This window comes from Psittacula echo (genome assembly GCF_963264785.1).
Source record: "Psittacula echo genome assembly, chromosome: 17".
Lineage (NCBI taxonomy): Eukaryota > Metazoa > Chordata > Aves > Psittaciformes > Psittacidae > Psittacula > Psittacula echo.
In genome coordinates, this window is record NC_137753.1 from 5,370,859 (window position 1) to 5,392,994 (window position 22,136).

Sequence of the window (22,136 nt, forward strand, 5' to 3'; positions counted from 1 at the left end):
CTATCTGTGGCTACTTCATGGTAGGGTGGGAGGAAGAGAAGGGCTCAGTGCAGGCAACTTCTGGACTCATAAGCTGGGACATGCAGTGGGATGCATGACCTTAAGGTCCATTCCAACCCAAACCATTCTATGACTCTATGCAAAGGGTTCCAAAGCTCCAGCATCGATCTGCATTATACTGTTTCAGACTGGATCCCCCGGCTCTTCACCACCACCGTCACCACCACCACGGCCACCACCATGGCGCCCGCGACCACCCGCAGGTACACCACGGCCGCCGCTGCCACCACAGCCCATGTCCTGCGCCAGGACACCGTGGGCAGACCCAGCGCCAAGATGTCAGGAGCTATGAGCACCAGGAGACCTGCATCCACCCTGCCGGCCACCACTCGTCGGAAGCCCACACGCCAGCCCCCTACTACAAAGAAGCCCTCACGTCCCTGTGACTCTCATCCCTGTTTGCATGGTGGCACATGTGAGGATGATGGGAAGGAGTTCACCTGTAGCTGCCCGGCTGGCAAAGGGGGAGCTGTGTGTGAGAAATGTACGTGCTTCTGACCTGTGTTGGTCCATACATCAATGGACTTGATGGTGGTAATGGAGAGATGTTGGGAACAGACCCAGCACCATAACATCACCAGGCAGGGATCAATGCAACTGGCAGTGTTAACTCAGCTACAAGCAGGTTGTACACACTGTGCGTGTTAAAAGGCAAGCACAGCAAGGCTGTAGGGTAAGAATGGGTTGCCCAAGGAAGTTGTGAATGCTCCATCCCTGGCAGTGTTCAAGGCCGGGTTGGATGGAGTCTTGGGTCTAGACATGGTCTAGTGTGAGGTGTTCCTGCCCATGGCAGGAGGTTGGAACTGGATGATCTTAAGGTCTCTTCCAACCCAAACCGTTCAATGATGCTAAGAAGGTGCCTGGAGCAATTTCTTCCTGGCTTCACTTGTGCTACATCAGTGCCCCAAAGCATTGGAGATTGACCTTCTCCTTTTAATCTCAGCTCATGGCATTGTTGCTCTCCTGAAGCTATTGACTGGTTGTGAATGTAACAGAGGCAGTTAGTAACTGTCCTCTCATACACTAGATATGTGCTGATAGTAGCTGCTAAGCAAACAGCTCCATCCTGACAGCACGTTTAACCAGAGCTGCTGTTGGTGACTGTGAGCTCTCACGGTCACACCAGGAGCTTCTTAGTGCTTATTCCTGAACAGCTTTGTCCCTAAAGCTCTAAGCTGGAGCGTTCAGAGCTGCTGCTGGATGTGGGTATCCAGCCCTGTTCATTTTGATAGGGCTTGGTCTTCCAGATCCCTCAGAAAATCTCAGCTGCATTAAATAGAAGCCTGAAGTGATGAATGTAAATCTGCCACGTGGGATTCTGGGATATTTATCCCAGGGGTTTTATCTCCTGATAAAATCTATCCCAGGAGCAGGAGAATTGAGTTATGAGGAACAAACTGTGTGTGCAGCAGGGGATGTGATAGCTGAGCATGGAGAGGACCAGCAGCACCAGTCCTTAACTGGGAGGAGGTGGTTGGGGCACCACTGAAGCTAAGTGCTAGGGGAGCAATACCACAGATCTCTAAAGCCTAGGAGCAATACCTAGGGTCATGCCATCATGAGACGACTTGGTTCATAACCAATATGAGTGTCTGGGAGGGGATAACTGCATAGAAGCATGGGTCCAGAGGAGAGTGTGAGCTTCTTTGTGCCATTTCGTAAGAGCTCCCTCTGTGCAGGTAGGAAAGTGTTCACAGGCTCATGTCAGGCATTTATCTGCTCTCCATCCTTCTATCCCTTCCTCTGCTTCATCCCCTCTTCCTTTCCCTACCCACCCTGGCTCTTGCAGCTATCAGGTACTTCATCCCCAGCTTCGGTGGCAAGTCCTACCTGGCCTTCAAGATGATGAAGGCGTACCACACCGTGCGCATCGCCATGGAGTTCAGGACCGTGGAGCTCAGCGGGCTCCTGCTCTACAACGGCCAGAACCGTGGCAAAGACTTCATCTCCCTGGCATTGGTTGGTGGCTTCGTGGAGCTCAGGTGGGTGCCCTCAGCCCTGTGTGGTGAGGAGAAAGCAGAGAAGCTGTGAATGGTCCTTGCAGAGCATCAGGAGGATGCTGAGCTTGAACGTGGAGGCTAAGATAGAGTAGCATCGATGGACAGGAAGAGCAGTTTTCCCAATGTAATAGGAATGCAAAGGGGACTCAATTCCCTTATTTCAGTTTGAAGTTTGGAAAGCTGTGGGAGGTTGTTTTTTTTGGGCAAGGGAAAGGTCCTTTTTTGGTGCTGTTTTTGTACTGGATAAAGAAATGCAGGGGGAGAAAGAAAGGAAGAAAGGCCCCAGAAGTGTGAACCTGAAATTACTTTTCCCATCCTAAAAGCCAAAGGTGCAGACTCCACCTTTTGGTGGAGAAGAGAAGGCTCCTGAAGGGGAGACCTTAGAGCAGCTCCAGTGCCTAAAGGGGCTGCAGGAAACCTGGAGAGGGGCTTGGGACAAGGGCCTGTAGGGACGGGACAAGGGGAATGGCTTGAACCTGCCAGAGGGGAGACTGAGATGAGCTCTTAGGCAGAAGCTCTTCCCTGGGAGGGTGCTGAGGCGCTGGCACAGGGTGCCCAGAGAAGCTGTGGCTGCCCCATCCCTGGCAGTGTTCAAGGCCAGGTTGGACACAGGGGCTTGGAGCAAGCTGCTCCAGTGGAAGGGGTCCCTGCCTGTGGAACTGGATGAGCTTTAAGCTTCCTTCCAACCCAACCCAGCCTGTGGAAGGGAGACACAGCAGCCCCCGTGCCATGGCACAGATGTCCCTTGTCTGCAGGGTGGCACAGCCCCAGGCCTCCTCCTCTTCTGCTCCAGGTTTAACACTGGCTCCGGCACCGGCATCATCACCAGCAAGGTCCGTGTGGAGCCCGGCAAGTGGCACCAGTTGGTGGTGAACCGGAACCGGCGCAGTGGGATGCTGTCAGTGGATGGGGAGCCCCACGTCAGTGGCGAGAGCCCCACTGGCACCGATGGGCTCAACCTCGACACGGACCTCTTCATCGGGGGAGCACCCGAGGACCAAATGGCTGTGTGAGTGAGGGTGCGGGTGCTGGATCACTGCCCTGAGCATCGCCCCATACCTGGCAGTGCTCAAGGCCAGGTTGGACAGGGCTTGGAGCAACCTGCTCTAGTGGAAGGTGTCCGTGTTCATGGCAATGGCTTGGAGCTGGATGAGCTTTAAGGTCCTTTCCAACCCAAACCATCCTCTGCTGCTGCGGGCAGAGCATCCCTGGGGGCTGAGCCCTCTGTATCCAGGCTCCGGGTGGTGGCTGCAGGGTGGTTGTGCAATGGAGCATCACTGGGTACCACAGCCTGACCCTGTTCCTTGGGATTCCCCTGCAGTTTTGTCCTTGGGAACAAACCCCCATTGACTCTGTCCTCTGTGCCCTCAGGGTGGCAGATCGGACCACGGCCACCACCGGCCTGAAGGGCTGCATCCGCCTCCTGGATGTGAACAACCAGATGTACGACCTGCGGGAGAAAGGCAGTGATGTGCTGTATGGCAGCGGGGTGGGCGAGTGTGGCAACGACCCCTGCCACCCCAACCCCTGCCACCACAGCGGCATCTGCCACGTCAAGGAGGCTGAGATGTTCCACTGCGAGTGTCTCCACACCTACACCGGTACGTGCAGACTGTGCTGGGGGTCCTCATCCCACTGCCTGGTCCTGAGGGATCCCAGAGGCGAGCTGATAAAGGAGATGATGGGTTTGGATGGGGGTCAGGTTGGTTATAGCACTAAAAAGGTGGGGGGGATTTAAGCCAAAAGCTCTGAGACCTTGTCCCTGGAGGCATTCAAGGCTGGATGTGGCTATGGGGAACCTGATCTAGTTGAAGGTATCCTTGCTCATTGCAAGGGGTTGGATTGGATGCGCTTTAAGGTCACTTCCAACCCAAACTATCCTATGATGTTATGGGCTACAGCAGAAAGGGATGTGGTGTGGAGTCAGCAGTGGGTTAGAGGGAGAAGAGTGGGATGAAGCCACGTCCATTGAAGTCAGTAAATGTAGAATTCTATTGATGTTCACATAATACTCACTGCCCATGGCAGGAGGTTGGAACTGGATGATCTTAAGGTCCTTTCCAAGCCTAACTATTCTATGACAATACAAGGGCCAGGATCTGTTTGTTCTCATGCACAGAAAAGTTTCCTCTTGCATTTTAGGTGTGTAATTTTGCACAGGTATCATTTGCCATTTGTGGGGCTCACTGTGGGGTGCTTCTGCATCATGGGAGCCCAAACTGAGATGGGCTTAAAAGGCCGGCAGTGCATCAGGAGACATCAGAGACGTGTCCATCCCCTGTTGGTTTGGGATGCTGATGTGACAAAGCTTCCCCTTCTGCTGCAGGTCCAACCTGTGCCGATGAGAGGAACCCCTGCGACCCTACCCCCTGCCACGTCTCTGCCACCTGCCTGGTGCTGCCGGAGGGAGGTGCCCTGTGTGCCTGCCCCATGGGCAGGGAAGGAGACTTCTGCGAGCGAGGTGGGATGGGAGCGGGTTTGGGAATGGGGTGGAACTGAAGGTGCTCATAGCCCCAGCCTGGGGGGGTGACCAGGAGGCTCTGGGGCACCGTCCGGAGCTGCTTTGCCTCCTCTTCCTCACCATTGCCCTGTCTGTGCCCAGTGACGGAGCAGGACCACACCATGCCTTTCCTCCCGGAGTTCAATGGCTTCTCCTACCTGGAGCTGAATGGGCTGCAGAGCTTCGTTCCTGACCTGCAGTAAGTGCCTGGGAATGGGAGAGGGGCAAGCGAGTGCAATGATCTGCTGACAGAGCTTGTGCCTGCTTGTCCCTAGAGGTCTTCCCTTTGCCTGCTGCAGGTTTAGTCCAGAGGGAATGGTTGGATTTGATCTTAAAGGTCTTTTCCAACCCAGTTGATTCTATGAATGGCATTGCCAGAATCCCTGCAGCCAGCACCGTGCCCTGGGTGCTTGGTGTTGCAGCAGGCTGGGTAAATAGGCAGCATGGAGCAGCATCCTGAGCACAGCGCATGCATCTCTTACCTAGTAAAGGTGCCTTACAGGGCTGGCATCTCTGCTGTACCAGGCAGGCAGAGGTATTCCGAGGGTTTGGGATGTTGGATTGGAGGGTATCCATCATACTTCTCTCCTCAGGGACAAAATGTCCATGGAAGTTGTGTTCCTGGCCAAGAACCCCAGCGGCATGATCTTCTACAACGGCCAGAAGACTGATGGCAAAGGGGACTTTGTGTCTCTGGCTCTACACAATGGTTACCTGGAGTACAGATACGACCTGGGCAAAGGGACAGCTGTGCTCAGGTAGGGCTTGGGACCTGCTCCTCAGGATGGTGGTGATGGCAGGGGCAGGAGGGACACGGTGGCTATGGCATCCAGCACTGGCTTGGAGCTCCCCTCCATGAAAACCATAAGGAATGGGGGGAAGCAGGCTTCATTCTTGGCTGCTTGGTTGGATGTCCCTTTGTGGGACAAGGCAGAGCTGGTTCCACCCCTGCTTTGTCCCTCTTTCCCCACCTAATGCTGGGCTCTGTGTGTCACTGCAAGCTGGTCAAGGGAGCTTTACACCCATGTGTCTTCTCCTCCCTTCTTCACCACCAGGAGCAAAGAGCCCGTTCCCCTCAACACTTGGATGAGTGTCTTGTTGGAGAGGAATGGGCGCAAAGGGGTAATGAGGATCAACAACGGCGAGACAGTGATGGGAGAATCCCCGGTAAGTGATGGGCCAGGGAGAGCTTCCAGCCTTGTTCCTCCCATGTGTGAGATGAGCTGAGAAGTCCCCAGTGCTTTTACATGGCTTTAGGGGTGGAGGAAGAGTGGAGAAGACCTTGGGAGGCAAAGGATGCTGTGGGGCAGAGCTTACCTGTCTCATAGCTACTCTGCAGCCTGGTGCTGTAGGACCAGCTCTTCCTTTCTCCTTGCCCCCATCACACAGAGCCTGATTTGGGGGCTTTGGTTGCAGGGCTGTGTTGGACTGAGCCCCCCTACCCACATGGACAGCCCTGCCTTTTGTTGCAGGTCCTTGCTTGTCCCTTTGGACCCTTTTTGGTCCAGGCCATGCCCGTGATGCTGGGCTCAGTAAAAGCCCATTGCAGTGTTGCCTTCTCTCCTCTGTTCCCAAGCTGGCAGCTTACCTCTGACTTCTCCCTGTTCCCTGTCCACTTTGTCTCTGTACAAAGAGCAGCTCCTGGGGTTCCATAGCAGGGCTATTTGCCTTTCTTTCATCAACTTTTTCAATGGGGAAGCTGCTAATGCAGGGAAAACCCCAATTGCTGCTGAACTCATCCCTAATACCCACCTATATAAGTGCAGCATCAAGGTTAAGCAGCATTCCTGCAGAAGAGGGGCTCTTTTCCTCCCCTGGCTCATCTCTCCAAGCTTCAAGCTTACCCCGGTTGTCAGCCACCCCTCCTGTTGCCTTCTGCAGCATCCCTTGCCCTTCCCTGGCTCCCCTGGGCACTGGTGCTCTTGCAGCCCTGCATGGTACGATGTTACCCACTGATGTCCCTTTTCTCTCTTTCTCTCCCTTTGATTTTCATTGTATTTTTCCCTTCCCCTGCTGTCTGGATCCCAGAAATCCCGTAAGGTAAAGATAAGTATGACCCACTGCAACCTCCATCCCATCTGCCTTGTTCTCCATCCAGACCTCAGTGTTCCATCTGACCAAGCAGCTTTAGGATCTCTGTAGATTTAGAGACACTCCTTTCCTTTTCCATCATTAGTTTTCCAGCCAGTCCTTGCATTTTGTTTCGGAAGCATTTCAATCCATCCAGTCATGTTTCTCGTGTTAACTCCACAAGGCATTAGCTAGTGACTCATCCAACTGCATCCCTGCCTCGCTGCTCTGCCTCTGGGTCCATCCCAGGAGCTCAGGAAGGGATGTTGCTCCTGTTATGTGCCCAGTGATCCATGGGGCTGAAGACTCACCTAGTTCGGGCTGCAGGGTGACAGCAAGGAGTCTTTCTCCTCCAAACACATGTGAGATGCAGGAGAACCTCCTCTAGCTATTTGCTATAGGGGATCCAAGCTGAATATGGAATGCTTTGAGATGTAGGGGACCCAAGCTGAATATGGAATGCTTTGAGATGTAGGGGACCCAAGTTGAATATGGAATGCTTTTGGGTGTAGGGGCCCCAAGCTGAATATGGAATGCTTTTGGGTGTAGGGGACCCAAGCTGAATATGGAATGCTTTTGGGTGTAGGGGACCCAAGCTGAATATGGAATGCTTTGAGATGTAGGGGACCCAAGCTGAATATGGAATGCTTTTGGGTGTAGGGGACCCAAGCTGAATATGGAATGCTTTTGGGTGTAGGGGACCCAAGCTGAATATGGAATGCTTTGAGATGTAGGGGACCCAAGCTGAATATGGAATGCTTTTGGGTGTAGGGGACCCAAGCTGAATATGGAATGCTTTTGGGTGTAGGGGACCCAAGCTGAATATGGAATGCTTTTGGGTGTAGGGGACCCAAGCTGAATATGGAATGCTTTGGGGTTTAAACATTACCCCTGGGGAGGCTGAAGCAATATTTATGTACTTGGTTTTGGGTACCACACAAAACCAGAGGCTTCCGCAGCTGAGAGCCTCAGAACAGCATCTCTCCCAACTTAAACCCATGGGGAATCTTCTCCTTGTGTGCCTGCCGCAGGCAAGACTTTGCAGCTTGGCATAAGGGGGTTCACCGGACACCCATAAGGAAGGAAGGCAGGGAATGGGGATGAGCAGAGGACAACCGGTTGTGGTTGTGCCGCACTGCCCTGCTCCCAACCCCATAACATTTCCATCTCACCTTCTCCCATCTCCATCCCAGGTCCCTCACACCTTCCTGAACCTGAAGGAGCCGTTTTACGTGGGGGGAGCCCCGGATTTCAGCAAGCTTGCTCGAGCAGCCGCCATCTCCACCAGCTTCGATGGAGCAGTGCAGAAGGTAAGGCCATAATGGGCAGCATTGGGCAGGAGTCTTGTTGGGAGAGGTGCCATCAGCACTGGTATCACTGGAGGAGAGCAAGGATTAGCCTGGGAGTGGGCTGTCCATGGGATATGGATCCGTGTGCTTTGTGGGGACACAAGTGGTTGAAAAGTGGCAGCACTTGGGGTACATCACAGGAGAACACAGGCTTGGGGCTGATGCTCATCTTACCCATGAGGATACTGGTCTCTGTGCCTCCACCAGCCCCAGAAAGAGATGGGCTGGGGAAGGCTGACCTGTGCTTCCTCTTGCTTCTACCTGCCAGATCACCATCAAGGGGGTTCCTGTGCTGAAGGAGGAGAACATCCGCAGCGCCATTGAGATCTCCCCCTTCCGAGGCCACCCCTGCACCCAAAAACCCAATCCATGCCAGAACGGGGGCACCTGCAGCCCTCGGATGGAGACCTATGAGTGCTCCTGCCAGAGGGGCTTCTCTGGGGCTCACTGTGAGAGAGGTGAGATGCCAGGACAGGGATGGGCATGGACCTTCGTTAGCCACACATGGCAGTGGAGCTGCTTCCATGGCTAGCTGGTGGCAGCAGGACACTGAATGGCTTTGGCCAAGCCTGAGGTCTTCTCCTTGTGGCTGCTGGGGGGGGACACCACAAGCACAAAGGCTCTAAATCCACTACAGACCTTTCCAGGGGCTTGCTTAGAGTGCTGCCTTGCTAATGTGTGCCCCAAGGGATGGCAGTTTTGTGCATGCCTTCATCGTGTTACGGATGCTCGGTGTAAAGGGAGATATTCCTTGTCTCCAAGGATGGACAGGCCATGCTCCATTGCCTGACAGCTCTTCTTTTATCCACCTCCAGTGATCATTGAGAAGGCTGCTGGAGATGCAGAAGCCATTGCTTTTGATGGTAGGACATACATGGAGTACCACAATGCCGTGACAAAGAGGTAACTTGAATCAAAGTCAAAACAAGGGCTTTAGGGCTGTTAGCAGGAGGAAGAGGTTGGGCTGAAGAAGGCCAAGCCAAATAGGAGCTGTGAGCAGTCACTTCCAGCCCTGGCCATTAAAGCTGCCTTGTTGGCTTTCCCCCCATGGCCAGGGATTTGTGTTTGGAGCCTGTGGTCTCTGTAGCTTCTGTATTAAAGAAGAGCCCAATACACAGCTACTGAGGTCCTCTTGGCTGGGTATTTCTCCTGCAGGAGAATCTTGGTCCATCATGATCTGGCTCAGCATCCTTCCTCAGCACTGTGCTCCTATAGGCCCTGTGATTAATTCCCAGCTCCACAGCACTGGGGCAGGATATTGGATTAGGCTCCATCCATCTGCCTCTATATCCTCAGTGTGTCTGTGTTAAGCTGTTGTTTGTCGGTCTCCGTCTCTTCTCAATGTCCTTGTTTCTTTGTTTTCAAGCCACCTCACCAATGAGATCCCTGCGTAAGTACTGTCCTCCCTGCAGCCATCTGCCCTCCATGTATCCCATTGCCACCATGAGCACCCATAGGGGAGCACAGGGCAGGTTGGGAGGAGGAACACTGAGCTTAGCTTAAGCCTCACCACCCTTACAGGGAAGAACTTTTGCCTAAGAGCTCATTGCAAAAGCCTCTCTCCAGGTTTCTTGTAGCCCCTTTAGGCACTGCTCTAAGGTCTCCCTGGAGCCTCCTCTTCTCCTGCTGTTATTTGATGTCTGTCTGTCTTGCTGGTCATCAGCAACAGAAGAGCAGCACTGATTCACACAGCTTCGTTCCCCACTCTGTGTGGGGGAGTTTAAGCGATCCTTGCCTGTCACATCCCCATTTCACATCATTCTCCACAATCTGGGGTCAGGCAGAGGCTTGGGAGGCTGAGTTGCTGCATGCATGCCAATACCAGGAGCCATAGAGCCCATCGCCTGCATGTTCACACTGAGAGACGCTCCGGCGGTTTGGAAAGGGTTTATTTAGGAGCCAAGCATCCTCCTAAGCCAGGCAGTGCCCTACAGCAGCGAGGGGCATGCAGTGACCTGCACGGCAGCTCTGCCACGTGGCAGTGCCCAGCTGTCCCCTTGCATAGACACCGACACATCCCTGCAATGAACCCGCTACCTTTGCGGCCTGTCTCTCCCAATGCTCCCAAAGGGAAGGTCATCATTCCCAGCCTTCTCCCTGCCTCAGCCAGCCAATTTTGGCTGTGCATGCCCCATCCTGCAAGGGAGCTTAGCACTTCTCCTTGCATCCCTTTAGCTGCGGTTTGGCCGCAGCACCCGTGAGCCTCGCCAGGGCTGAAGGACCCATTGGGATGCCCATAAAAAGTAGTTTACGTGTGCCTTGGGCAGGATGGGCACTCCAGTTGCTCCTCTGGGATCTGCTGGCCATGACATGCCCATACTTCTGTTTTGAATGTACCTTTGAAGAGGTTTTTATAGGGACCCCTTCCACTAGAGCAGCTTGCTCCAAGACCCTGTGTCCAACCTGGCCTTGAACACTGCCAGGAATGGGGCAGCCACAGCTTCTCTGGACTTCTCTTTCTATAGTCCTTGTTGTCCTCATCTCCACGCGTGTCCTGCTGCCCAAGTGTGCCCCAAGGCTGATTTAGAGTCCTCAGGTGACAATTCAGCTATTTGGCTACATGGAATCCTATTCTGCATCCCAAAGGACCAGCCTGAGACCTGCCTGCAGGTCTGCCTAGGAAAGGGTCCTCTTCATGCAGGTCCAAGCTCCCTTCCCCAGCAGTGCTGCTCTCTGTCCTATCCTGGGATACACATCCCAGCAGGACAGCATGTGAACTGATAGTTCCATGAGCAGGAACACTGAGTGTTCTGGCCCAGAAGAGTCCCAGCATCACTGGGTATTCCCTTGCTGGCATCCTTATGCTCGCCCTGGCTAAGCAATTACTCATAAACTTGGCTTCCTGGATTGAGGAAACTCATCCCAAAGGACAGTGGCTTGCTCTGGATGGTTTTCCCAGCTTGGGCATTGTGTAGGGTGCAGAGCTGTTGCTGTGTTCCCTGTTGAAGCAAGGATGGGAGGGAAGGGTCTCCTGCTGTGCTGCGCTTAAGGCATGCTCCCCTTTCTTCCTGCATCTAAGTCCCGAAGCACTGGACTATCCCATGGAGCCCAGGTGAGTCTGTGCCAGGCTTTCAGCTCTTGTGTCTCGTGCTCTGCTGTTGCTGCCTCAGCATGTCTCTGTCTGTGTCCTGTGTGTCTGTATCCTTGGCTTTTTATTTATAAGGGATACAGCTCTGCTGGTGATGAGATTAAACACAAAGGAAGCCCTGTCCCTCCAGCATGGGAACAGCAGCTCCAGCTCTGGCCCTTTGCTCCTGGGGACCTACATAGCTAATAGTGTGAGGGGAGAGGCTGAGTTACCTTGACAGGACAGCAGGCTTCATGCAGAGCCCTTGTCCCTTTGGATGCAGTATCCCTTGGGAATAAAAAGCTGTCTGTGTTGTGCCCATGTTGTCCGGTCTATGTGTGCACATGTGTCGGTGTGTCTCGGAGCATCCCAGGAGTGGATGGCAACTCCATATGGCAGCCTCGCCTTTTGCCAAGAGCCTTTTGCCTGTTCCAAAAGGGACTGAGCAAAGATGGGGATGCCAATGTGGGGGAAATCGTGCCCTTCTTTCATTCCTCCCTTGGGAAAAGACAATGCGTCTAGGGGAAAGAAGGATTCGCTGCCTCGGTGCGCAGTCTCCATCACCTTCATGGTGCTCACGTCTTACGGCATTGGGTTCCTACTGGGAATCAAAGGCAGCTCTGAGAGGAAAACCCTTCTGCTGTTCACCACCCCACCTAATAGACCCCTTCCTTCAGTGCCTGTGTATGAGGAGACAATACGAGGACTTGTTGCAGGGACGGATGTGTCTGAACTTGATGCCATGGGTCAGCTGAAGGTTATCCTTGGCTGGGAACAGAGAAGGATGCTCCGAGGAGCTGACTGCTCCCTGCTGCTTCTGTAGCCATGATTTTAACTCTTGTCTCTCTTCCCCCCTGCTCCCATCTCCCCGTGCAGCGAGAAGGCCTTGCAATCAAACCACTTTGAACTCAGCATCAAGACAGAAGCCACCCAGGGGCTGATCCTGTGGAGCGGGAAGGGGCTGGAGCGATCAGACTACATCGCCCTCGCCATAGTGGATGGCTTTGTACAAATGACCTACGACCTGGGCTCCAAACCAGTCATCCTACGATCCACAGTCCCGGTCAACACCAACCAGTGGATCCATATCAAGGCATACAGGTATGAAGGCAGCGGGATGGGATATTGCTCTCTATGGGCAATAAGAACTGGAGGAGCCTGAGTCATGGCCATGGCTTCATGCCCTATGGGTCACTCCTGTTCTTGGATGATAATAATAGAGGAGAGGCATGTGGGCAGTGCTGCGTTGGAGGGGCGCGTGTTGCGACACGCCTGGAAATGTCACGGGGCAAGGAGGGACGGAAGGTTCTTCGTGCCTTTGCGTGTAGCCGGCCGAGGGTTTGGCATTCTGCTCGTGTTGAGCCCGAGATGTCCCCTTTTATTTTTACTGGCGGTGGGAGTGGTGAGCGGATCATGCGCCTGGAATGCCGGGGATTTCTGCTCACGGGTATGGAGGGTACGGGGGGAAGCTGCGGGATGCCCATGGGATGCTGGAAGGAAGCGCTTCGTGCTGGCTTCCAATGGAGGTGTTGCACCGAGGACCACTCTGTGCTATATGGGTTGAGGGAGAGCTCTGCTCCTCTCCCGGTTGATAAGGGCTGATGGTGCCCAGTGTAAAGCAGTGAGAGGCTCCTTGTTTTATCTCTAATCAACTTCTCCTTCCTTCCCTCTGGGAGCAGGGTACAGAGAGAAGGTTCCCTTCAAGTCGGCAACGAAGCCCCCATTGCTGGCTCTTCTCCGCTTGGTGCAACACAGCTGGACACAGATGGGGCCCTGTGGCTGGGTGAGTCTTCCACCTAAGAGCTCACCTCAGTCTCCCCTCTGACACTTTAAAGCCATTCCCCCTTGCCCTGTCCCTACAAAGCCTTGTATAAAGTCCTCCTCCAGGTTTCTCATAGGCAAGAAGCTCCTTTGTGCCCCTTTTTGAGAAGCTCAGAGCTGGGACATTGATGCTCCCATTGTTCAATGCAACACTGGTGCCTCCCAGATGGCTTTGAAAAGCTTGACCTATGTTCTCTGCCTGCTATGGCTGGTGACAGCTGAGTGACAAAGGGTTGGCTTTACCAAATGCCAGCCCTTTCCATGTCACCACATTCCCTGACAAGAGCCATTAACTGGCCTGTGGCCCTGCATGCCTTGATGCCGATGGCATGGAGCATCCTCTCCCTCTTCAAACTGAGTGCTTCACCTTCATCCCCCTTGTCCTCCTCACCAACCTTCTCACCATCTCTTGCAGGGGGAATGGAGAAGCTGAGCCTGGCTCACAAGCTGCCCAAGGCCTACAGCACCGGCTTCATTGGCTGCATAAGGGACGTGCTTGTGGACCGCCAAGAACTGCATCTGGTGGAGGACGCTTTAAACAACCCCAGGATATTACACTGCTCAGCCAAATAGCCCCCCAGGGACCTTCCCTTCTCCTTCCCTCCCTCCTGCCTATTGCTGTAATTATTTTCTATTTTTGTAAACTTATTGCTTTTTATATTTTTGGGGGGGAGGGGGGAAAGGGAGGGGAGGAAACACCTTTTCTTTTGGGTTACCCGTTCGGTTGCAGTCTATCCAGGTCAGTCAGACTCTAATCAAAACAGCAGCAACAAAGAACAAACCTTGAACCAAGTCTCCCAAGAAGCGACAGAAGAACTTCCCCGTCGCATTGGAAATCTTCTTCATACTTGAAGCTTCTTTTCGGGTGGTTTTTTTCCCCCCCCCTCCCCTCCTCACTTGTGTTCTTGGGTTGTTGTTCACGCCTGTGGGGGAAAGGATGCTGGTGCTGGCGAGACGCGTGGCCGTCGTGGATTCACTGCCTTCCCACCTCAGTGCTGGCTGAGCGGGGATGCGGCCATCGGAGAAGCAGGACTTGCCACCCTGCTTTGGTGCCTGGCCCTATGCTCACCCTATCTCCCTCCTCCCTCCCTTCCTCTCACTATAATTTATGTGTGTAAGAATCTCAAGTGCTTTTCTCCTTTATGCTCTGTTAAAATCAGGGATGCCATGCACTGGAAGAGAGACCAAGGTCTGCTCTGAGCAGGCAGAAAAGCATTGCTCTTTGGTTGTCTTTATGACTGTTTGCTGGACTGAGAGGGGCTGTGGGGGAAACGTGGATTCCTCTTGTTGGCTCTCCTCCTTCTCCTCCTCTTGGACGCGTGCAGAAGCAGCTGTGAAACCTCATTTCCACACTTTGTGTTTATCCAGACATGTCCTAACCACCCGCTTGCCCTGGCTGCTCTTCCCAAGGGCTTCTATGTACCAAGCGTTGCCCTCCCGTGCACCACTGAGAACCTGCAGCATCTTCAAGAGCTGGAAGTGCTCTCCCTCTTCCAGCACTGTCAAACAGGCTGCGAGGGCACCACGTCCCTTTTCACTTGCTGGATGCTTCCTTCCATCACCCATGTCCATTTTCCAGCCTCCGGGCATGACTTGCCCTGTGTCTACCCTGAGGATGCTTCCAGCTGGCCAGCATGTGAATGTGTAGAGCCGGTATTTAAGAGCCTCTCCCATGAAGAGCAACTGGAGTTGTACCTTTGACTTCAAGTCTTTGCAATGCAGGGTCTTCCATGCCATGATCAAAGCTCCTCGGGATGCTGCCAGCCCAGCAGCAATAGCCTCAATGGAAACGGGAATGGGGCACGAGTCGGCTGTTGTGTTTGGGAGGAGGGTTTTAAAGGGTTTTCCTCCTCTCTAAAGACCTTAAAAGCAAATACTGTGGTGCCAGTTACAAAGCCAGTATGTGTGTGTCTGAATGAATGTGTGTGTGTGAGTGTCTGTCAACCAGCACATCGGAATCTCCTGGAAGCAGGAGAAGAACAAACCCATTGAAATGATCCCATTCCATTCAGGTTCCTTCTCCATGGGAAGAATTTAGTGACGCTGTGTAGCATCTAGGGCCCTTTCCACCACCGGGTCACAAACCTGTGTCCCTTTCCCACCCTGAGATGACATTGCTTTGGGTGAAACCAGCTTTATGGAGTGTATGGAATTCAGCTGAAGGATCCCACCAGCTATCAAGGGTTTATTAACATCATTTTGCAGTTTCACCTTAAATGCTAGCACACCTTTTAGCACACCTTTACAATAGTGCAGCCTTTAAAAGTGCTGTTTCTTAGCACTGCATTTTGAGCCATGAAAAGTCAAATTCCTTCCTTCAGGGTGAGCTCCGAACACAGATGTAACAAAGGGGAAGAACATGGAGAAAACCCACTTTTCCCTTCTATTTTATCATTAAAAGACCTCTACCACCACCCCAATCCCTGCCTAATCCATTGGCGTTCCTCTCAACATCCAGTCATTAAGTATTCCGCAGGGGGCTGTGCCCTCTGTGGGATGGAGACCCCACTCTCTGTGTGCTTGCGTGGTTGTGTGCGTGGCAATACCACATTTTAAGTGGATTCTGTATATAACTTGTGGTTCCTGGTGGGAAGTATTGTGACTGTGTTGTGAAAGGGATGGGCTGCTTTACTTTGATCACAAGGGGTAGATAGACGGGGGCTAACTATGCAGGGTGGGATGGGAGGGAAGGGAGAGACCCTTTTGAGGACACAGGTTCTAGCTGGGCAATGCCTTGGCTGAGATTTGAGGGCTGGGTGGTCCAGCTCCAAAGGGAGAGGGGCATGCACAGGGGAAGCTGCTCATTTTCTGGAATGCCACTGACATGAAGCCAGGGTCACTGCAAAAACAAATACCCCACAACCCCAACAACTAAACAAAATCTCTGTCTGCTTTTGCTGGGGCTTGGAAATGCCTTAAAACAGGACCTTGTGTCCTCGTTGTCAAGCATCTTGAACCAAGGTCCGATTCAGCAGTGCTCCCTAGGGGCTGTGCACTTAACTTCAGCTTTATTTTTAATAGCATTTATACCATGTATGTACAAAAAAACAAAGGACATTGAGGTTTGGTTTTGGTTTCCTTGGGGTGTTTTGGGGTTTTTTTTGCCTTTTGTTTTTTAAAGACAAAGATGTCCACGTGGCTTCATTTCTAGGGTAACGTAATGACCGTTGTGAACTGCTGTATGAATTCTGAAGGGCAATGCACAGTAGAGGAGCAGCATGATATAACCATTACTAACTTGTGTCTTTCGTCAATCACCATGAAATAAAGTTTGAGAACTATTCAATATGTTTGGAAGGGACCTGGTTCATTCCTTTTGTGTGCCCTGTTTGTTTGTGTAACCATCTCCTGGGCAGGTATGGTGCATCTCCCTCTATGGCAGATATTGTGTGAAGTCAAACCAGCATCTCCCTCTATGGCAGATATTGTGTGAAGTCAAACCAGCATCTCCCCCTATTTCCCTTAGAAAGAGTGGTTCTTGTAGGTACCTTGCTGGATCTTATAAAGTGAGCCTCTATGAATGCCAACCTCAATCCTACCCACCCAATGGTTGCAGGAGGAAGGCTCCTGTGTGTCTTCCTCTTGTCTGTGGCCATTTGAATGGTTTCACCTTCTTTGCCATACATGCTTTTATCACCTCTTCTTAGGCGGCATATTCAAAAGAGGCTCTGTATCCCATTGACACCATGTCAGCGAGGCTGAAGTGATGCTTCTGTGGCCTCCTCCTCACTGATGGCAGCAGCTTCCCCCCCGGGTTTTACCCTCTGTAAGCTGAGGAGCCATGAAAAGTCAAGTCGCAAGCATGCAAGCAGGATGTGGTTTGAGAGGTACCAGTGCCTAAGCTCCTGCTTTAAATAGCTCTTCCTAATGGGGCCTTTCCATCTGGCCAGAGCCTTATCTCTGATCTCTGCAAGAAAAGGTGGGAGGTGGAGAATTTTGCTCACTGTTCATCCAAGTGGTGTGAAACAAGAGAAGAACGTGGGTTTGGGAGGCAGCTCATTCAGCAGACGGAGTCATTCTGATACCCAGCAATGATGCACAGCCAATTGGTGTCTGCATCAGCTCAGCAGGAACCGGCTTTTCCATGGACAACGAGACGCCCGAGACTCACAATGGGAAACAATGAGGCCAGTGTCTGCACAGCCACAGGGCTTGCACAGCTCACAACCAGGGCCATGTTTTGCTCCAGATCAGCCTCCTGGTGCAGCGTCTTCTTGACAATGACCTTATTATGCCACAACAGGCATGGACTTGCAAAGCCAGTGCCTCTTGCCAGCTTGTTGCAAAGCGGCAGGGAGAAAAAGCCATCGTTGTCTTGGCCAGGAGGAAAAGCTCTGGCAGCTGCATGGGGATTGCACTGCAGGCTAGAAACAGCCATTGCGAAAGGAAAGAGGAAGGAAAGGAGCACAGGAGCCACACGGAGGGCACGCTCAGGCAGGCAGCAAGTGTGACTCAGGAGAAGAGCCCGGCCATGCTGTCAGCAGCCCCTCTTCTGCTCAGTGCCATCCGGAACACGTCGTGTGTGCACTGAGCGTGATGGTCCCATCTGTGCTTGCTGGGAGCAAAGAGACGAGGTGTCTTCAAGGAGAAGGCAGTTGGGGTCGGATGGTCTCGCCCATCCTCAGCTTGCTCTGGTATCCCTTGTCTTTGGGAACAGTGAACCCCAGCTCCATGCCAAGGAGCTTCAGTGTGGGGCTAAGCTCCATTCTGAAACCACTCTACTGAGCTGAGCCTTCAGCAGGATCATAGGATCATGGAATGGCTTGTGTCGGAATGGACCTTAAAGCTCATCCAGCTCCAACCCCTGCCACGAACAGGGACACCTTCCACTAGAGCAGCTCGCTCCAAGCCCCTGTGTCCAGCCTGGCCTTGAACACTGCCAGGGATGGGGCAGCCACAGCTTCTCTGGGCAGCCCCATCCCCTATAGAACTAAATGAGCTGTAAGGTCCCATCCAACACAACCCATTCCATGACCATTTTCACCAGTTGTATAGCCTAGAAACCAGTAACTTACAAGAAGCGGGAAGATCTATTCCAGGGGTTTCCTTTTGACCTGTCTTTAACCATCAGGCTGAACAGCATCCTCTGCCCTGAGAAAGGGTCTTGTTCCCCCCAGCCATACGAGACGAGCACACAGAGAAACCCCAGTCTGGGCTCTCACAATGGAGTCTCAGTGCAGAAGGACACTGGGTGCCTCAGTGGCAGGGGAAAAGAGGAAGGAGAGGACAGGGGTCATTGTTATCAGGGTTGCTATTTGGCCTCTGTGGTCCTCGTTGCCCTGTGAGCAATCTGGTGGCACGCAGGACAGCTATGTAGAGATCTGAGCTGGCTCCTGCCGCCAGCTCGCTGGGTATTCCCCGAATAGACATGGAATTTGCTGAGTCTTATTATAGTTATATATATGCTATTTTTGCCACTATGGGTAGACTGGAGCGGGGGGGGCTCGCTGGCTGCATCCTGGTTTTCTCTCTCTCTCTTGGACAGCTGGCTTGGTTTTCTCACCCAGCATTCATGAAAGGTGCCAGATTCAGGGCATTTCTTTGGGCTAATTTCTTGGCTTTTCTGGGCAGCGGCGTGGATTTGACATGAGCTTGTTGGAGGCCTCTGAATTTACACTTCACGGGGGCAAATGTGCTCTAGGTGTATAAAAGGTATAGCATGCCTATAGCGCACCTGATCCCTGTGTTCCCATAGACACCGGGATGAGAGCAATGCCCTGGGGACATTGCGCCTTCCCGACTCCATAGTGTGCCCTGAGCTGGGAGTATCCAAGGATAAGAGCAAACGTGGCTCAGCCTCGCCGGGCTCAGGAGCTCAGTGTCTGCTGGCTGCTCCATTCTCTTGGCAGCATGGCCCTCAAGGCCTTGTGAACCCAGCGCTAAAAGCCAATGCCAAGTTGGAAGGGACCTCAAGGCTCATTTGGTCCAACCTTGGGTTAGATGTCCCAGCACCCTGTCCGGCCCAGTCTTAACAGGGCCCAGTGCTGGGGAATCACCTCTTCCCCGGGGTGGTGATTCCAATGGTTGTTCTCATTGGGAAACGTTTCCCTCTTGTGTCTGGAATCTCCCCAGCAGTAACCGGTGCCCATCAGGCCTTGCCTTTTCCATGTCCTTGTAAAAAGGGAGTCTCCATCTTCTTTGTGGACACACTTTAAACACCGGAACATGGAGACAAGGTCTCCCTGAGCCTTCTTTTCTCCGGGCTGAACAGACGCAGCTCCCTCAGCCTTTCATAGAATCATCAGAGCATTCCAGACTGGTTTGGGTTGGAAGGGACCTTAAAGCTCATCCAGCTCCAAGCCATTGCTATGGGCAGGGACACCTTCCACTGGAGCAGCTTGCTCCAAGCCCCTGTGTCCAACCTGGCCTTGAACACTGCCAGGGATGGGGCAGCCACAGCTTCTCTGGGCACCCTGGGCCAGCGCCTCAGCACCCTCACAGGGAAGAGCTTCTGCCTAAGAGCTCATCTCAGTCTCCCCTCGGGCAGGTTAAAGCCATTCCCCTTGGCCTGTCCCTACATCCCTTGTCCAAAGCCCCTCTCCAACGTTTCCTGCCGATCCTGTTCGACAGCGTTTGGGTACCGAGCGCCGCCTGAAGTCACTACCGGTATAAACCCCGCACGCTGCCGAGCCCGGGGCGCTGTGGGGTACGGGGGGGGGGGGGGGGGGCAGTGAAGACGAAGAGACCCGGCCCCACGGGGGCGAGCGGAGCAGCGCGGGGCCGCGCCCGGGTCCCGACGGGGCGGAGCGGAGCGGAGGGCGGGGATTCCCCCGCGTCACTGGGAGGGGTTTCCCCGGCGGCCGGGGCCCAGCGCCCCGCGGGGTGCGGTGCTGCGGGCAGTCGGTGCGGGGCCGGGGCCGGAGCTCGGCGGAGCCATGACCTCCCGCAGGTAAGGGCTGAGCCCGCGGGGACCGGGTACCGCTTCCTCCGGTACCGGCTGCGGCTCGGACCTGGCCCCGTTCTCCCGCATGGGGCCGTGCCCTGGACCAGCGGGTTCGGGGCTCGGTGACCCAGCACCTTCGGATGCAGCTGAGCGCTTGCCCACGGTTCCCTGGCGGTGCCGGTCCCGTTCTGACCGGCAGCCTGCTTGGTGCTGCCTTAAAGCATCTGGTCTTAGAGTCACAGATGGGTTTGGGTTGGAAGGGACCCTGCCGCGGGCAGGAACCCCTTCCACTGGAGCAACTTGCTCCAAGCCCCTGTGTCCAACCTGGCCTCGAACACTGCCAGGGATGGGGCAGCCACAGCTTCTCTGGGCTTCTCTTAGTAGTTAAAGATGCTAAGAGGGGATGTCAAAACGGGACAGAGCTTTAAAACTTGGTTGAAATGCGTTTTGTGAGCTGCAAGCTGATAAAAGGACACTTCAGCACATGCGGTGTGGTGTTGGTTACAAAGCTCCAGTCTCGGTGGTGGCAGGAGTATGTGTGACTTGGGGACATAGAATGGTGAGCGATGGAAAGGACGCGGTCCCTCCTGGGTTCCTCCTTCTCTGTGATGGCTTCAAAAGGGGTAAATAGTTGGTGGATGGGCTCTTCCCATCCCTGTTTGCTCAGGATGCTGGACCCAATGCACAGCTCCCCATGCCATGCTGCGGAAAGGCTTCCTAAGAGCTGGCTTGAGGGTTCTTTGGGCTGTGTTTTGGTGCCTTAAGGTGACCTGGAAAGGCTTTTGTTGCTGTTGGGAGTCAAGTGTGTTTTGAAGAGCCGCAGGAGGGTGGTGGCTGGAAGCAGCTTCAGCAGGGCCACGGGATCGCTTACAGCACAGGGAGTGCTTGTTTGGTGTTGGTGCAGCACCCAACGGGGCAGGTCATGAGCGCGGTTCCCACAGCCACCTCCTCAACGCGCTCTCCGTGTTCTCCTCGTGCCTGTTCCCGTCACGCCGCAGTTGGTTGATGGTGTTTTGGGTCTCTCTTTGCCCTCCGGCACCGGCTGCGTGTCCCTGTGCGAGAGCTGAGCTCTGTTTTGTGGGTGTCTGGTTCAAAGCGTGCAGAAGAGGTGTAGGAAGAGGCAATGGTGGTGCCTTGTGATTGTGAAATACTCATTGATGGGTGATGGAGCAGAAAGCAGAAGGCTGGGATGTGGGGCCCGTGGCTTTTGTTCTCAGCTCTGGCAGTGCTCTCTGTGCCCACAGCCAGGTCAATATTTGTCCACACTGCCCATACCTTGCTAACCCCTTCCTGTTGGGCCTACTGGAGACAGCCAAAGGGTTGTTGATTGCTCCCATCCTTTCCATCTGTGCACTGGCTTTGCTGCTCCTGGTTCTTTAATGTTGCTCAGGTCTTTTTCCTCACGTTGAGGCAGGACTGGCTTAGCTCCAGCCTTTCTTCTCTTGCCTAGCTACGTGTAGGATGCTGCCAGATCTGTATGGCATCGTTCTCCTTTGCCTGCTCTCCCTGTGGCTCAAAGCATGTTCAGATGGACCTACTGAGACCATGACTTGTGCTGATGGAGTATTGGGAGGTTCAAGGGATCCCTCACAAGGGATGGTCACTGCAAGGCCCAAAACCCCTGTTTCTTTTCCTAGAAAGGAGCTGCACAGTGCCTGCAGCACTGGCTCGTGCGTTGCCCTTTGCAGGGCAGGTTTGTTCTTTGCAGTTTCCTGGGATGCTGTGGTTGGGAGGAAGGGAAAGCGTGGAGGAAATGAGGAAATTCCAGCTTCCAGAGCCTGGTTGTGCCTCCAGATTCAGCAGGATTGAGGTCACAGTGGTCCTGCATCAAAGCGGGCTGGGGAGATGCTGCCCTGCATCCCGCCTGTCCAGGAGAGCGAAACGCAAGGTAGCATCTTACAGTGCTGAAAAGGTGAAACTGCCTAAGGAAGGGAGCACAGAGACCAAGTTTCCAGCTTTCAAGACAATGAATAAGCAGGATAATGGTGAAGATACTGTGGTGAGATGCTTCTGTAGCAGACCTGACAAAGAGCTGCTGAGTGATACCCCACATACAGAGCTGAGCAGGTTTGTTTGACAACATTCCCCTTGCATTCAGCTCATCCCCTCTAACATCTCCTTCGCTGCTCAGCTGAGCCACTTTGTCAGCGCTGATTTTATGGCACACTGTGGGTGGTTCCCTTTGAAGTTGTGGATCTGTTGTAATTACAAGCATAAGCAGGGCTGGAGCAGCCACCACTTCCCACCCCTGTGGCTGCTGCAGCATCACTTCCAAGTTGGGAATGCCCGAAGTCCTGCATGTGCTTTCTTCACGATGCTTGTGCGGGCTGCACTGTGTGCATCCAAGGCATCAAATACACCCAGCTGTATCCTTAAACCTTGCTTG

The 22,136-nt window shown here is 53.6% G+C and overlaps 1 protein-coding gene across 1 annotated transcript in view; it reads left to right on the forward strand.

The window, feature by feature from the left end:
- Positions 1–13,440, forward strand: part of AGRN (agrin) — a gene marked incomplete at both ends in the record, with an annotated part of 102,438 nt that extends 88,998 nt beyond the window's left edge. Inside the window, 16 exons of the mRNA XM_080631284.1 lie at positions 188–544; positions 1,850–2,042; positions 2,854–3,069; positions 3,432–3,661; positions 4,387–4,521; positions 4,663–4,759; positions 5,154–5,318; positions 5,616–5,727; positions 7,824–7,940; positions 8,248–8,437; positions 8,795–8,882; positions 9,346–9,369; positions 10,999–11,031; positions 11,923–12,147; positions 12,726–12,829; positions 13,283–13,440. Of these exons, the coding sequence (XP_080487410.1) occupies positions 188–544; positions 1,850–2,042; positions 2,854–3,069; positions 3,432–3,661; positions 4,387–4,521; positions 4,663–4,759; positions 5,154–5,318; positions 5,616–5,727; positions 7,824–7,940; positions 8,248–8,437; positions 8,795–8,882; positions 9,346–9,369; positions 10,999–11,031; positions 11,923–12,147; positions 12,726–12,829; positions 13,283–13,440 (2,444 nt within the window). The remainder of the gene's footprint in view (positions 1–187; positions 545–1,849; positions 2,043–2,853; positions 3,070–3,431; positions 3,662–4,386; positions 4,522–4,662; positions 4,760–5,153; positions 5,319–5,615; positions 5,728–7,823; positions 7,941–8,247; positions 8,438–8,794; positions 8,883–9,345; positions 9,370–10,998; positions 11,032–11,922; positions 12,148–12,725; positions 12,830–13,282) is intronic.
- Positions 13,441–22,136: the final 8,696 nt, after the last annotated feature.